Source organism: Glandiceps talaboti, chromosome 20 (assembly GCF_964340395.1).
Source record: "Glandiceps talaboti chromosome 20, keGlaTala1.1, whole genome shotgun sequence".
Lineage (NCBI taxonomy): Eukaryota > Metazoa > Hemichordata > Enteropneusta > Spengelidae > Glandiceps > Glandiceps talaboti.
The window spans coordinates 20,052,937-20,068,859 of NC_135568.1; the positions used below are offsets into that span (position 1 = coordinate 20,052,937).

Genomic DNA, 15,923 nt, shown 5'->3' on the forward strand with positions numbered 1-15,923 from the left:
GGTTGATTTGAATTATATGGATGGTTGATTTGAATTATATGGCTGGTTGATTTGGGATATATGGATGGTTGATTTGGGATATATGGATGGTTGATTTGGGATATATGGCTGGTTGATTTGGGATATATGGATGGTTGATTTGAATTATATGGATGGTTGATTTGGGATATATGGCTGGTTGATTTGGGATATATGGCTGGTTGATTTGGGATATATGGATGGTTGATTTGAATTATATGGATGGTTGATTTGGGATATATGGATGGTTGATTTGAATTATATGGCTGGTTGATTTGGGATATATGGATGGTTGATTTGGGATATATGGATGGTTGATTTGGGATATATGGCTGGTTGATTTGGGATATATGGATGGTTGATTTGAATTATATGGATGGTTGATTTGGGATATATGGCTGGTTGATTTGGGATATATGGCTGGTTGATTTGGGATATATGGATGGTTGATTTGGGATATATGGATGGTTAATTTGGGATATATGGCTGGTTGATTTGGGATATATGGATGGTTGATTTGGGATATATGGATGGTTGATTTGGGATATATGGATGGTTGATTTGGGATATATGGATGGTTGATTTGAATTATATGGATGGTTGATTTGAATTATATGGCTGGTTGATTTGGGATATATGGCTGGTTGATTTGGGATATATGGATGGTTGATTTGGGATATATGGATGGTTGATTTGGGATATATGGATGGTTGATTTGGGATATATGGATGGTTGATTTGGGATATATGGCTGGTTGATTTGGGATATATGGATGGTTGATTTGGGATATATGGATGGTTGATTTGAATTATATGGATGGTTGATTTGAATTATATGGATGGTTGATTTGGGATATATGGCTGGTTGATTTGGGATATATGGATGGTTGATTTGGGATATATGGATGGTTGATTTGGGATATATGGATGGTTGATTTGGGATATATGGATGGTTGATTTGGGATATATGGATGGTTGATTTGAATTATATGGATGGTTGATTTGGGATATATGGATGGTTGATTTGGGATATATGGATGGTTGATTTGGGATATATGGCTGGTTGATTTGGGATATATGGATGGTTGATTTGAATTATATGGATGGTTGATTTGGGATATATGGCTGGTTGATTTGGGATATATGGATGGTTGATTTGGGATATATGGATGGTTGATTTGGGATATATGGATGGTTGATTTGAATTATATGGATGGTTGATTTGGGATATATGGATGGTTGATTTGGGATATATGGATGGTTGATTTGGGATATATGGATGGTTGATTTGGGATATATGGATGGTTGATTTGAATTATAATAATAATAATACCGATAGTTTACAGACACACTATCTGATAGTTTACAGACACACTATCCGATACTCTACTCACAGTTCAAACAGATTTTTTGATCAATGTCAAACTAGTATCAACAGTTATGTCCACAAGTTAGACTTATAATTTTACCTTAGTCATATGCCATTGGCATCAAAACTAGTAAGAGTTATTATTTGCCTGTCATTAATAATAAAAATGTCACATATGTTGTTTTTTGAGTTTGTACAGTTGAATAGCATTATAGAAGGGATGTGTATAGTCAACACTTTGTGTCTATACATTGCCATGCCAAAGTAATATGTATGTTGACATTCCTAATGAAGATTGTATGTTTTATTTATTTACAGAATACATTCACCAATGCAGATAAGTTATTAGAGGCAGCGGAAAAGTTAGCACAGAGTGGAGAGTGTGCCCCAGAAGAAATATATGAAGTTGCAAGAATACTTGAAGATCGAATCCATGATTTTGTTGATAGAGTAGAACGGAGGAGGCAACTCCTGGATATGTCTGTGTCCTTTCACACACATGCAAAAGAAGTAAGTATGTTGACATCCCTATGACGTGTGTAATGGAGTGTTATATCTAAACAAATTGTTGGGCTTCTCTACTTTCACTGTTTCAGGGGTTGGCAACTTTGTATTATACCAGTGTTTATATAATAATAATTAAATAAAAAGTATATAGAAATAATAATTGGGGTAAAAATTAATTGAGTAGTAAACTTCAACTTCAGTGATATTCAACTAAAGTCCTCCCAGACATTTTCATTATGATATAATATTACACCCCTTAACTTTTTCTGAAACTGTTGAAATTACTTTTATTATATTTTAGACTCTCACAAATTGAATGCAGAAGTATGTACAGATAAAGTTGTGAAAGGGCGCGCTCAAACGTCTATCAGCATAGCAAATATGAGCCGGCATAGCAAATATATGCTCAAACGGATGCATTTTATTGACAATAGGACCAAAAGGCACCATTCCTCTAAATTGTCTTTCACACAATGCATTATTATTATATACTTTTTAAACCCCTTCACTTGTAATAATAATAATAATAATAATAATAATAATAATAATAATAATAATAATAATAGTACATAATAATAATTTATTGGTTAAAGACCACTACACAAACATGTCTCAGCGGTCTGAACATTACAAAATGAGAAAGACTAGCAAAAGAGCAACAACAACAAAAATCTAGCATAAGAACACAATGAATATTTAAAAAGCGTCTCTAAAAACAAAAAAAAACACGGTCACATAAAAATTTAAAAACATCATTAATAGCATTGTCGGAAAATATACGTTTTAAGACTCTTCTTGAAAGGAGCAAATTTCTTAAGTAGTATGAGTAGAAGCTCAAGCGGTAAACAATTCCACAGTTTGGGAGCATACACACTGAAAGCCCTGTCACCATACGTTTTAGAAGGTTGTTTTCCATGATCTTTAATAGAGAAAGGATTCAGCCTGATTCCAACACTCTTTCTCGTTTTATGTAATGGATGATCGACACTGATAAGTTCGGACAAGTAGTTCGGTGCTACTTCTCCTTGACGGATAATTTTGAAGATAATAAAAAGAATTTTATAACGAACTCATTGTTCGACTGGCAGCCAATGTAAATCCTTCAGCACTGGATTCACATCAGCTTGACGACCAATCCTCCATCTTGTCACCAATCGAGCAGCAGAGTTTTGAATATGTTGAAGTTTGTTCAATTTATATGCAGGTAGACCGAAAAACAAACTATTACAGTAATCTAATTTCGATGTAACAAAAACATGAACTAATTTTTCAGCACTAGACTGGTCCAACAGTTTTCGAATTTTACTCAACCGCCAGAGTGAATGAGACGCCCCCTTACAAACTTTACAAATATGCTCATCCATGAGTCCAAAAGAGTCAACCATCACACCAAGGTCACGCACAACAGTTGATTGAGAAATCATGGCATCACCTATTCGTACATTAATCGAACCTGACTGCGAACCAACCGCAATATTGCGAGTGTAAACCAAATAACCTCTGTCTTACCATCATTGAGAGCCAACTTATTTGTCATCATCCATTGACGAATTCCATCCACACATGCCTCTACACGTGTAACTACAGTGGGTTGAGCAAGGGTGTCACAAGCAATATATAACCCAGAGTCATCAGCATATATAATGGAATTTAAGCCATGACGTCTGATGATGTCCTCAATTGGAGCCATATGTACAAAGCAAACAAAACAGGCCCAAGCACCGAACCCTGTGGTACACCATATTTCAGAATGCGTTCATCCGACATCATCGACTTAACAGACACTTGTTGCGTTCTACCTTTCAGAAAGGATTCAAACCAATTTAAAGCAGTCCCTTGTATGCCAAAACAGGAACACAGCCTGCCCAAGAGAATGTATCATATTATATATATATATACAGCCTGCCTGCCCATGGCAAGAGAATGTTATGATATCATGATTAGTCATATATATATATATATAATATTATATATATGTAGTGGTATATATACTTAATACTATATATGTAGTGGTATATATGCATAATATTATATATGTAGTGGTATATATACTTAATACTATATATGTAGTGGTATATATACTTAATATTATATATGTAGTGGTATATATACTTAATACTATATATGTAGTGGTATATATACTTAATACTATATATGTAGTGGTATATATACTTAATACTATATATGTAGTGGTATATACATATGTACATATATATAAAAATATATATGTGTGTGTGTGTGTGTGTGTGTGTGTGTGTGCATGTATATGTATGTATATATATATATATATATATATATATATATATATATATATATATATATATATATATATATATATATATATATATATATATATATATATATATATATATATATATATATATATAATATTATACATAACTAATGTCACTTATTTTGTTGTTATTTCAGTTACAACTTTGGTTTAGTGAACTTAAAGACAACCTACAATCTGATGAACTATCTGAAAGCGTTGAAGGCAGTGAGGAACTTTTAGCTCGATTTGAACACCAGAGACAGATCACTGTGGATGCTTGTGTCAACACAATAAGTGAAGGTCAAACATTAATTGATGCACTAAGGTAAGACAACCCCCTATACTGTTATATTGGTGTGACCCAGCATATATAACACTGTTGCAGCTAGTCTAAAATTACCTCATAGATGGGTGATAAGGCCGAGAAATACATAAATGGTGACTACCTCTATACTGATATAATGGTGTGACCCAACGTATACAAAAGTGTGGCATGTAGCCTAATATTACTTCATCAATAGATGTATAGGAACACACGTGTATAGTGGTGTCAATCTCCTACACTGTTGTAGTGGTATGACACATGTATAGTGGTGTCAATCTCCTACACTGTTGTAGTGGTGTGACACATGTATAGTGGTGTCAATCTCCTACACTGTTGTAGTGGTGTGACACACATGTATAGTGGTGTCAATCTCCTACACTGTTGTAGTGGTGTGACACGTGTGTAGTGGTGTCAATCTCCTACACTGTTGTAGTGGTATGACACATGTATAGTGGTGTCAATCTCCTACACTGTTGTAGTGGTATGACACATGTATAGTGGTGTCAATCTCCTACACTGTTGTAGTGGTGTGACACACATGTATAGTGGTGTCAATCTCCTACACTGTTGTAGTGGTGTGACACGTGTGTAGTGGTGTCAATCTCCTACACTGTTGTAGTGGTGTGACACACGTGTATAGTGGTGTCAATCTCCTACACTGTTGTAGTGGTGTGACACGTGTGTAGTGGTGTCAATCTCCTACACTGTTGTAGTGGTGTGACACGTGTATAGTGGTGTCAATCTCCTACACTGTTGTAGTGGTGTGACACACGTGTATAGTGGTGTCAATCTCCTACACTGTTGTAGTGGTGTGACACATGTATAGTGGTGTCAATCTCCTACACTGTTGTAGTGGTGTGACACACGTGTATAGTGGTGTCAATCTCCTACACTGTTGTAGTGGTGTGACACATGTATAGTCGTGTCAATCTCCTACACTGTTGTAGTGGTGTGACACGTGTATAGTGGTGTCAATCTCCTACACTGTTGTAGTGGTGTGACACGTGTATAGTGGTGTCAATCTCCTACACTGTTGTAGTGGTGTGACACATGTATAGTGGTGTCAATCTCCTACACTGTTGTAGTGGTGTGACACATGTATAGTGGTGTCAATCTCCTAAACTGTTGTAGTGGTGTGACACACATGTATAGTGGTGTCAATCTCCTACACTGTTGTAGTGGTGTGACACGTGTATAGTGGTGTCAATCTCCTATACTGTTGTAGTGGTGTGACACGTGTATAGTGTTGTCAATCTCCTATACTGTTGTAGTGGTGTGACACGTGTATAGTGGTGTCAATCTCCTACACTGTTGTAGTGGTGTGACACATGTATAGTGGTGTCAATCTCCTACACTGTTGTAGTGGTGTGACACACGAGTGCGCATGCGTGAAATGTGCGAACATCTAGTTTGCATCGCGGACCATCAGTCCGAAAAAAAAATGGACTTTTAGTGACTTTAGTTGACTAAGAGTAATAGTAAACAGAGTTGAATAGTTTTTGATTACACTAATCAGAGGAAACAGTCTGGGTTGGAGTATTTGGTCGATATTCGCCGACTTGAAGTATGGCCTGTGCAGCCCAAGAAATCCAAGATGGCGGCGACCATCGTCAACAAAATGAAACGTCGTCAAGCCAGTTTCTCATACAACCACAACAACCAAGAAGAGGAAAAAGAGTAAGAGGAACCTTGCAGTCTACGAGCAGCATCATAGGTGACGAAGGTTGGGAATGTGATACATGTCAAATTTCGTCTTCCGACAAAAAGTGTAAACTCCTTAAATGTGATTACTGTGAGACTAGGAGATGCATTAAGTGCCTGAAGATACCAGAAGCAACATATAAAAACGTAGGAGACAGGCCAGATTTCCCCTGGTTCTGCGACAACTGTGTAGCGAAAGCAATGAGATGCATAAAAGAGGAGCGGGAGATAGAGCTAAGATGTAGCAATTTCTTAGAAGGTTTCAGAAAAGAAGTTGTGAATAAACTAGACTTTATGCAAACAGAAATAAACGACATCAAGGCTAGACTAGAAGTGGACCCGGTAGTGAAATCACAAGCCCAAACTAAGAATCAAGAAGAGGTTGTAAAGGAGGTATGTAGCAACATAAGTGATAGAATATCAAGACAAAAGAATATAGTGGTATTCAACTTACCAGAGGGATCAAGTATACTAAGATCTGAGCTGTTAAAGTATGATAAAGAACACTTGGCTAATGTGATAGAGATAACTAGTGGAAATAAGGAAGTTGAAGTGGAAGTTAGAAGACTAGGCAAGAAGGAGCAGGTAGATAATAATGATGATGAAGAAGGATCCCACAAGACTGCCAAACCTAGACCTCTACTTGTATCATTCCACACTGAAGAAATGAAGTTTAAAGTTATGAAGAATTTATATAAGCTGAAGGATGCTAGGGATCCCTACAACAAGATAAGCATTAAGAATGATATGACAAGACAGGAAAGAGAGGTGGATAAAGGACTCCAAGAAGATGTAAGAAAGAGGAATACAGAAATGAACGACCCACATTTTTTCTACGCAGTCAGAGGGCTTCCGTGGGACAGAAGAGTTGTGAAAATAAAGAGAAGACCACCAAGAGAGGTGGATCAGTCACAAAGAGAAATATAGAAATATGGAGTACAAATGCTGATGTCCTGACCCAAGAGAAATTTCAAGAGTTAAGCTGTAGAGTGAAGGAGAATGAACCCGATATAATTGCAATTTCTGAAGTTAAACCTAAGCACTTCAAATACAGTTTAAATATAGCACAGTTTAACCTGCAAGGGTATAATCTGGAAGCACTAAACATTACTGAGGTCATCGGCAGGGGAATGTTACTGTATATAAATAAGCATTTATCCTATAATTTATTGGATGTAGATCAACTGATCTCAGTCCAGGAAGCACAAGTTTGTGAAATAAGCCTAGAAGGACCAGACACTTTGTTGTTTTGTTCACTATACAGAAGTCCGAGTTCAAATCCAACAAATGATGAAAGTATAAATAATTTATTTAGTTGTCTTGCTGATATGAAACATTCGCATACCGTAATTGCAGGTGATATGAACTATCCAAATATAGACTGGAACATTTATAGAAATACTGCATCAGGAACTGGTAAGGAATTCAACTTTATTGAGGCTGTCCGAGACTGCTATCTACATCAACATGTGAATTCACCAACCAGGGGGAGAGGTACTGATAGGCCTTCTATCTTAGACCTTGTCTTCACAAATGAAAAGGAAATTGTAGATTGTGTAGAACATGATGCCCCCCTGGGGAAGAGTGACCATTCTATGTTGAAGATCAAAGTCATGTGTGTTAAAGGTGACAATGTACAACCAAAGATTAGATATAAATATGATAATGGAGACTACAATAAAATGAAAGAAATGTTAAGTATAGACTGGGCAGAAGTACTTAATTCCTGCGGAGATGATGTGAATATACAATGGAACACATTTCTAGAAATTTATAGAGAAGCGGAAACAGTCTGCATTCCACAGAAAGTTGTGAATCCGTCCAAAAAGAACTATGCTGTACCCCTGGATAGAAAAACTTTAGCAAAGGTTAAAAAGAAGAACAGATTATGGCAAAGATTCTTGCAAACAAAAGATGGTCAAGTATATCAGGACTATTGTAAAATCCGAAACCAAGTTAGAAGAATAACAAGGAAAATACAGAAAGATTATGAAAAGTCAGTGGCAAAGGAGGTCAAGACAAACCCAAAAAAGTTCTGGGGCTATGCCAGTTCTAAATCTAAATTAAGAACTGGAATACCGAACCTATCCAAAACAGGCAATGATAAAGGAGAAGATATGACCACCTGTGACAAAGAAAAAGCAGAGGTTCTTGCTGATTTCTTTTCATCAGTCTTCACAAGGGAACAACAAGGCCACTGGGATTTACCAAATACCATACATGCTAGACACATACTTGAGCTGAATATTACTCCAGAGACTACACTTAAGATTTTATCCAAGTTAAAAACCTCAAAATCACCAGGCCCTGACCTCGTACATCCCAGAATATTATATGAACTTAGAGAAGTGCTCTGTACCCCATTAACCATAATTTATAACACATCACTAAAGACAGGGACAATACCGAATGACTGGAAGTGTGCCAAAGTTACGCCTATATTTAAGAAAGGTTGTAAATGGTTAGCCAGCAATTACCGACCAATCATCCTTACAAGTGTTGTCTGTAAAATAATGGAAACCCTGATAAGGAACTCTATTGTGAAATATATGAACAGTAATAACTTGTTTAGTGATCAACAGTTTGGTTTCATCAGTGGTCGTTCGACTGTACTACAACTAATCAAAGTCCTAGACAAGTGGACAGAAATTATTGATCTTGGAGGATGTGTTGATGTTGTGTACTGTGACTTTATGAAGGCCTTTGACAAAGTGCCTCATAGGCGTTTAATGGAGAAACTTCAATACTATGGGATCCCAAGCCTGCTGCTAAACTGGATATCTGCTTTCCTCAATAATCGGAAACAAAAAGTTATTGTAAATGGCGTTTCATCGGAATGGCAGGAGGTGCTAAGTGGTATACCCCAAGGATCTGTCTTAGGACCCATACTTTTTGTAATATATATCAACACACTTCCAGATGTAGTACAAAGCTCAGAAATATATCTATTCGCAGACGATACCAAAGTTTTCAGGGGAATATTCAAGGAAGAAGACTGTGATTGCTTACAAATAGATATTGATAACATGTATACTTGGACAGAGAACTCTCTTCTGAAATTTCATCCAGATAAATGTGCCAGTATGCGGATAGGAAAGACACACTTGTCAGATAGATCATATACCATGGGACAAAATAAGGTCAAACTTAGAAATACAAAGGAAGAGAAGGATATAGGAGTAATCGTGGATGATAAGCTATCCTTTTCAAGTCACATGTCTACAAAAATAAATAAGGCAAATTCCATAATGGGTCTGATAAGGAGAACTTATGCTCATCTTGACAAAGAAAGTTTTTTATTATTGTACAAAGGTCTGGTTAGACCACATTTGGAATATGCAAATCAAGTTTGGGCACCTTACCTCAAAAAGGATATTATTGCCATCGAGAACGTACAGCGCAGAGCTACCAAGTTAATTCCAGGATTTAGAGAATTGTCATACCAGGAAAGACTAAGGCATCTGAACTTACCAACTTTGGCTTACCGTCGTCTACGGGGAGATATGATTGAACTCTATAAAATTATGTCGGGGAAATATGACACTAGAGTGACTGATTTTCTCAAGACCAGACATTGTGACACTAGAGGGCATCAATATAAACTGTACAAAGTCCATACTAGGCTGGATATTAGGAAATTTTCTTTTGTACATAGAAGTATAAACCAATGGAATAGTCTTCCCAATCATGTGGTTGATGCACCAAATGTATATAATTTTGAGAGACGTTTAGATAGACACTGGGAAGGACTTGCAAATGAAATTTAAATTTGAAGACTATGCTAGCATACGCACTGACAAGACTTTAATTCAACATGATCTGATATCAGAGGCCTAAATAAGGCCTATAATCAGAATTGTACCTGTATACCTGTATACCTGTATACCTGTATAGTGGTGTCAGTCTCCTATACTGTTGTAGTGGTGTGACACACGTGTATAATGGTGTCAATCTCCTATACTGTTGTAGTGGTGTGACACGTGTGTAGTGGTGTCAATCTCCTACACTGTTGTAGTGGTGTGACACGTGTATAGTGGTGTCAATCTCCTACACTGTTGTAGTGGTGTGACACGTGTATAGTGGTGTCAATCTCCTACACTGTTGTAGTGGTGTGACACGTGTATAGTGGTGTCAATCTCCTACACTGTTGTAGTGGTGTGACACACATGTATAGTGGTGTCAATCTCCTACATTGTTGTAGTGGTGTGACACACGTGTATAGTGGTGTCAATCTCCTACACTGTTGTAGTGGTGTGACACGTGTATAGTGGTGTCAATCTCCTACACTGTTGTAGTGGTGTGACACGTGTATAGTGGTGTCAATCTCCTACACTGTTGTAGTGGTGTGACACACATGTATAATGGTGTCAATCTCCTACACTGTTGTAGTGGTGTGACACGTGTATAGTGGTGTCAATCTCCTACACTGTTGTAGTGGTGTGACACACATGTATAGTGGTGTCAATCTCCTACACTGTTGTAGTGGTGTGACACATGTATAGTGGTGTCAATCTCCTACACTGTTGTAGTGGTGTGACACACGTGTATAGTGGTGTCAGTCTCCTATACTGTTGTAGTGGTGTGACACACGTGTATAGTGGTGTCAATCTCCTATACTGTTGTAGTGGTGTGACACGTGTATAGTGGTGTCAATCTCCTACACTGTTGTAGTGGTATGACACATGTATAGTGGTGTCAATCTCCTACACTGTTGTAGTGGTGTGACACACATGTATAGTGGTGTCAATCTCCTACACTGTTGTAGTTGTTTTACACAACATATCAAAAACTATTGCAACCAGTCATAAATGGGTTGCTGGTCAGGAACATACACTCCTCCAACTTGGAACATACACTCCTACAACTTGTAAAATGTAAATATTTATTGCATATCATTTCAGACATTGTCATGGAAACCCATCTATACCCTCTCCTCAATACATCATACATTGTTGAATTGAATTTTCAGCTGGTAACTGTTCCATCATGTTCATTTCAGGCATGTTGCCATGGAAACTGGCAACCAGCATCACAATGCCTATGGGCACATTGATGGTATTATTCATAATTTAGAGGAGAACAGGCGACAGTTAGATGAACTATGGGCATCTCGAAAACTTAAACTTGAGTTGTGTTTACAACTTCGACAATTTGAAAGGGAAGCTTTGGAGGTAAGTATACAGAGTACTATAAAGTATGTTAGTTATGACATGGAATATTATACACTTACTGCCTGCCTATGAAGGCAGTAGTAAATGTCTATTACCATGTGAGGTGCTGTGTAGCAACTGTTCCCGAGGCTTTCATATAGTTGCTACATAACAGCATGTGACATCTACTAGTAATATGACATCTACTAGTGCCCAAATAAGGCCAGGTAATATGACATCTACTAGTGCCCAAATAAGGCCAGGCAATATGACATCTACTAGTGCCCAAATAAGGCCAGGTAATATGACAACTACTAGTGCCCAAATAAGGCCAGGTAATACGACATCTACTAGTGCCCAAATAAGGCCAGGCAATATGACAACTACTAGTGCCCAAATAAGGCCAGGTAATATGACATTTACTAGTGCCCAAATAAGGCCAGGTAATATGACATCTACTAGTGCCCAAATAAGGCCAGGCAATATGACATCTACTAGTGCCCAAATAAGGCCAGGTAATATGACATCTACTAGTGCCCAAATAAGGCCAGGCAATATGACATCTACTAGTGCCCAAATAAGGCCAGGTAATACGACATTTACTAGTGCCCAAATAAGGCCAGGTAATATGACATCTACTAGTGCCCAAATAAGGCCAGGCAATATGACATCTACTAGTGCCCAAATAAGGCCAGGCAATATGACATCTACTAGTGCCCAAATAAGGCCAGGCAATAAGTGTTTTATAACACATCATATTCTCAGGTACATATTCTTTCTGTAGTCGAAGTAAATCCCTGATAAGACTTCTGTGCTAGATACTGAATATTGCCTTAGGGAAAATAGAATGCAACTAGTGCCCACTATATGCAAACTTTAGGTCACTCTGTGTCAAATGTCCATACCACGTAGCACAATCAAAGCCAATCACTGAAGGCTATGTAAACACGAGGTGTTATAAATTTAGATATAGTATAGAGATGAAATATATTCACATTACGATTCTCAAACAAAATCAGAGTTAATGAAAAGAAGTGTAGACAATATAAAATCTCCTAGGACGTACATTTCCTCCACAATATATTTATGTTATTCTGTCAACCCATAGCCCCAAACTCTGACAATATATTTGTTATCCTGTCAACCCATAGCCCCAAACTCTGACAATATATTTATGTTATTCTGTCAACCCATAGCCCCAAACTCTGACAATATATTTATGTTATCCTGTCAACCCATAGCCCCAAACTCTGACAATATATTTATGTTATTCTGTCAACCCATAGCTCCAAACTCTGACAATATATTTGTTATCCTGTCAACCCATAGCCTCAAACTCTGACAATATATTTATGTTATTCTGTCAACCTATAGCCCCAAACTCTGACAATATATTTATGTTATCCTGTCAACCCATAGCCCCAAACTCTGACAATATATTTATGTTATTCTGTCAACCTATTGCCCCAAACTCTGACAATATATTTGTTATTCTGTCAACCCATAGCTCCAAACTCTGACAATATATTTATGTTATTCTGTCAATCCATAGCCCCAAACTCTGACAATATATTTATGTTATCCTGTCAACCCATTGCCCCAAACTCTGACAATATATTTGTTATTCTGTCAATCCATAGCCCCAAACTGACAATATATTTATGTTATTCTGTCAACCCATAGCCCCAAACTCTGACAATATATTTATGTTATTCTGTCAACCCATTGCCCCAAACTCTGACAATATATATGTTATTCTGTCAACCCATAGCCCCAAACTCTGACAATATATTTATGTTATTCTGTCAACCTATTGCCCCAAACTCTGACAATATATATGTTATTCTGTCAACCCATAGCTCCAAACTCTGACAATATATTTATGTTATTCTGTCAACCCATAGCTCCAAACTCTGACAATATATTTGTTATTCTGTCAACCCATAGCCCCAAACTCTGACAATATACAACTTTGGAAATAACAGCGTTGCGGTTGCTTGCTTGTGGCAAAGAAGAATGAGACAAGTTTCAAGCAAAGACATACAATATAATCAGTGTCGGTAACTTTTCAAAGTATAAACACCACAGGATTCCCGGTGACACACTCTGTTTACTGATTAGGACACTGCATGTGATAATGTGATAATGGGACAGTGTGGCTCAAACCAGAGACTCATGATCATACCATTATGAAGTATAATATTAAATACAATTTCGTATACAACAACAACAACAACAACAACAACAACAACAACAACAACAACAACAGTAACAACTTCATCTTATTATAATTCAAGCTACATACAACATGTTATTTGTTGATCACTGAAATCAGTATTGAAATGGATTTATTATTTTGTCTATTCATGTACTTCGAATGATTTATTTTGTTATCCAGCAGGCGCACACATAGCATTACTTTTACAAAATGAAGTCATCCCTCGGAAAATGGTTCATGTAAATTTACACTCAAAAGTTGTGAGAGTTGGAACAAAATACTCGACATGTTATCAATTTATCATTATTTCAAACCCAACTGCTTGTCCGACATGTAGATAATTGACTTTGGCTTTCCCATCGGCATGCAAGGGTAAACAATGCCTTCTGTAAACATGCTATACCAAATCATGTACTGTTGTCCTCGCTTGGTACATGTAATTCCGACATCTTTGCTACCTCTGATTTGCAAAAAGATGGCTTCAATTCTGGTCGACACATTATGTGACTGTACAAACACGTGTGTGGTGTACGGGCCTTAGTTTGCTGTCAGTACACGTAAGTTATATCTCTCTTCCCATCGCTCATTCCATTTTGGCTGTGTGTTGTGTCGGCATTGATAACACTAATGTACGTGTATCTAAGTAATAAATGCTATTTCTTGCCAATTATTTTGTAATAGACTAAACATTCCATAATCAAAAATACACACCACTCGGTTTCATTTCACCAACATTAAGATGTAACATTTCAAAATTCAAAGACCAACCCTACCGAGAAATGGTATGTGCTATGGTGCGTCTTGTACAATCTTATCTAATGTTATCAGCTGTAAAGGAAGTCACGTTGACAGCATGAACAGTCCTAGAACACCGTGGGAGTTTATTTTAGAACATGGCAGATATAAACAAAATCATAAAGCTTTCCGTCAACCGACATCAGAGGCACCGGCTGTTGTTTTGTGTCACTTATCTTGTTGTCTTTACCTAAATTGTCTCTGCTTGAAGCTCACTTCATGCAAGCAACCGCAACGCTCTATATTCCATAGTTGTATTTGTTATTCTGTCAATCCATAGCCCCAAACTGACAATATATTTATGTTATTCTGTCAACCCATAGCCCCAAACTCTGACAATATATTTGTTATTCTGTCAATCCATAGCCCCAAACTCTGACAATATATTTGTTATTCTGTCAATCCATAGCCCCAAACTGACAATATATTTATGTTATTCTGTCAACCCATAGCTCCAAACTCTGACAATATATTTGTTATTCTGTCAACCCATAGCCCCAAACTCTGACAATATATTTGTTATTCTGTCAATCCATAGCCCCAAACTCTGACAATATATTTATGTTATTCTGTCAACCCATAGCCCCAAACTCTGACAATATATTTATGTTATCCTGTCAACCCATTGCCCCAAACTCTGACAATATATTTGTTATTCTGTCAATCCATAGCCCCAAACTCTGACAATATATTTATGTTATCCTGTCAATCCATAGCCCCAAACTCTGACAATATATTTGTTATTCTGTCAATCCATAGCCCCAAACTCTGACAATATATTTGTTATTCTGTCAATCCATAGCCCCAAACTCTGACAATATATTTGTTATTCTGTCAATCCATAGCCCCAAACTCTGACAATATATTTATGTTATTCTGTCAATCCATAGCTTTCCAGTAGGCTTGAAGTATGGACCACAGACATGCAGAACACAGATCTGGGCCAAGACATCACATCAGCTGAATATATCCTACAAATGCATGTAGAAAATGTGTCACATATTCAGAACCAGACTTTTGAACTCTTACAAAGGGTAAGTAGGAAAAAGCGATAAATGTATGTTAAATAGCTGCTGCCTCACATCTGTTTTGTCCACACCGTGTGTTACAGTGCCCTTTGTGTTGTATTAATATTTTAATATCACCCCTTCTTTTGTTTTGTCAACTGTATTGGAGACAAAACCTTTCATAGAAATTGTCAGTTTATCTTCAGAAATAGACAGCGTAGAGTATTTCACATGTTTTCCAAACTATTGTTAATACAATAATTGACTTCCATTGTTCTTGTTATTATTATTTATATTATTATTAGTAGTAATTATTGTTATATTATTCAATTTTTATTGTTTATTTATTATTGTTTGAATCAGGTTTGAGGCCCATATAAACAAGCATAAAAAGTAATGACAAAAAAATAAGTACCCCAGTAGAGAATATCTCTCCAGTAAGAGAGTCACAGTACATATACATGAATATACATACTATATGTACACATTGCACTACTGTCAGCCATTGGAGTGTAATGTAAGTGAGTGTCCATCAAAATAAATTATTGTCGATGGTCCA

At 36.9% G+C, this 15,923-nt stretch overlaps 1 protein-coding gene across 1 annotated transcript in view; it reads left to right on the forward strand.

Annotated features, from left to right (window-relative positions):
* Positions 1-1,737: 1,737 nt before the first annotated feature.
* Positions 1,738-15,923, forward strand: part of LOC144451069 (triple functional domain protein-like) — a 365,406-nt gene continuing 351,220 nt past the window's right edge. The window contains exons 1-4 of the mRNA XM_078141839.1: positions 1,738-1,896; positions 4,324-4,493; positions 11,194-11,365; positions 15,248-15,391. Of these exons, the coding sequence (XP_077997965.1) occupies positions 1,864-1,896; positions 4,324-4,493; positions 11,194-11,365; positions 15,248-15,391 (519 nt within the window). The 5' untranslated portion in view covers positions 1,738-1,863. The remainder of the gene's footprint in view (positions 1,897-4,323; positions 4,494-11,193; positions 11,366-15,247; positions 15,392-15,923) is intronic.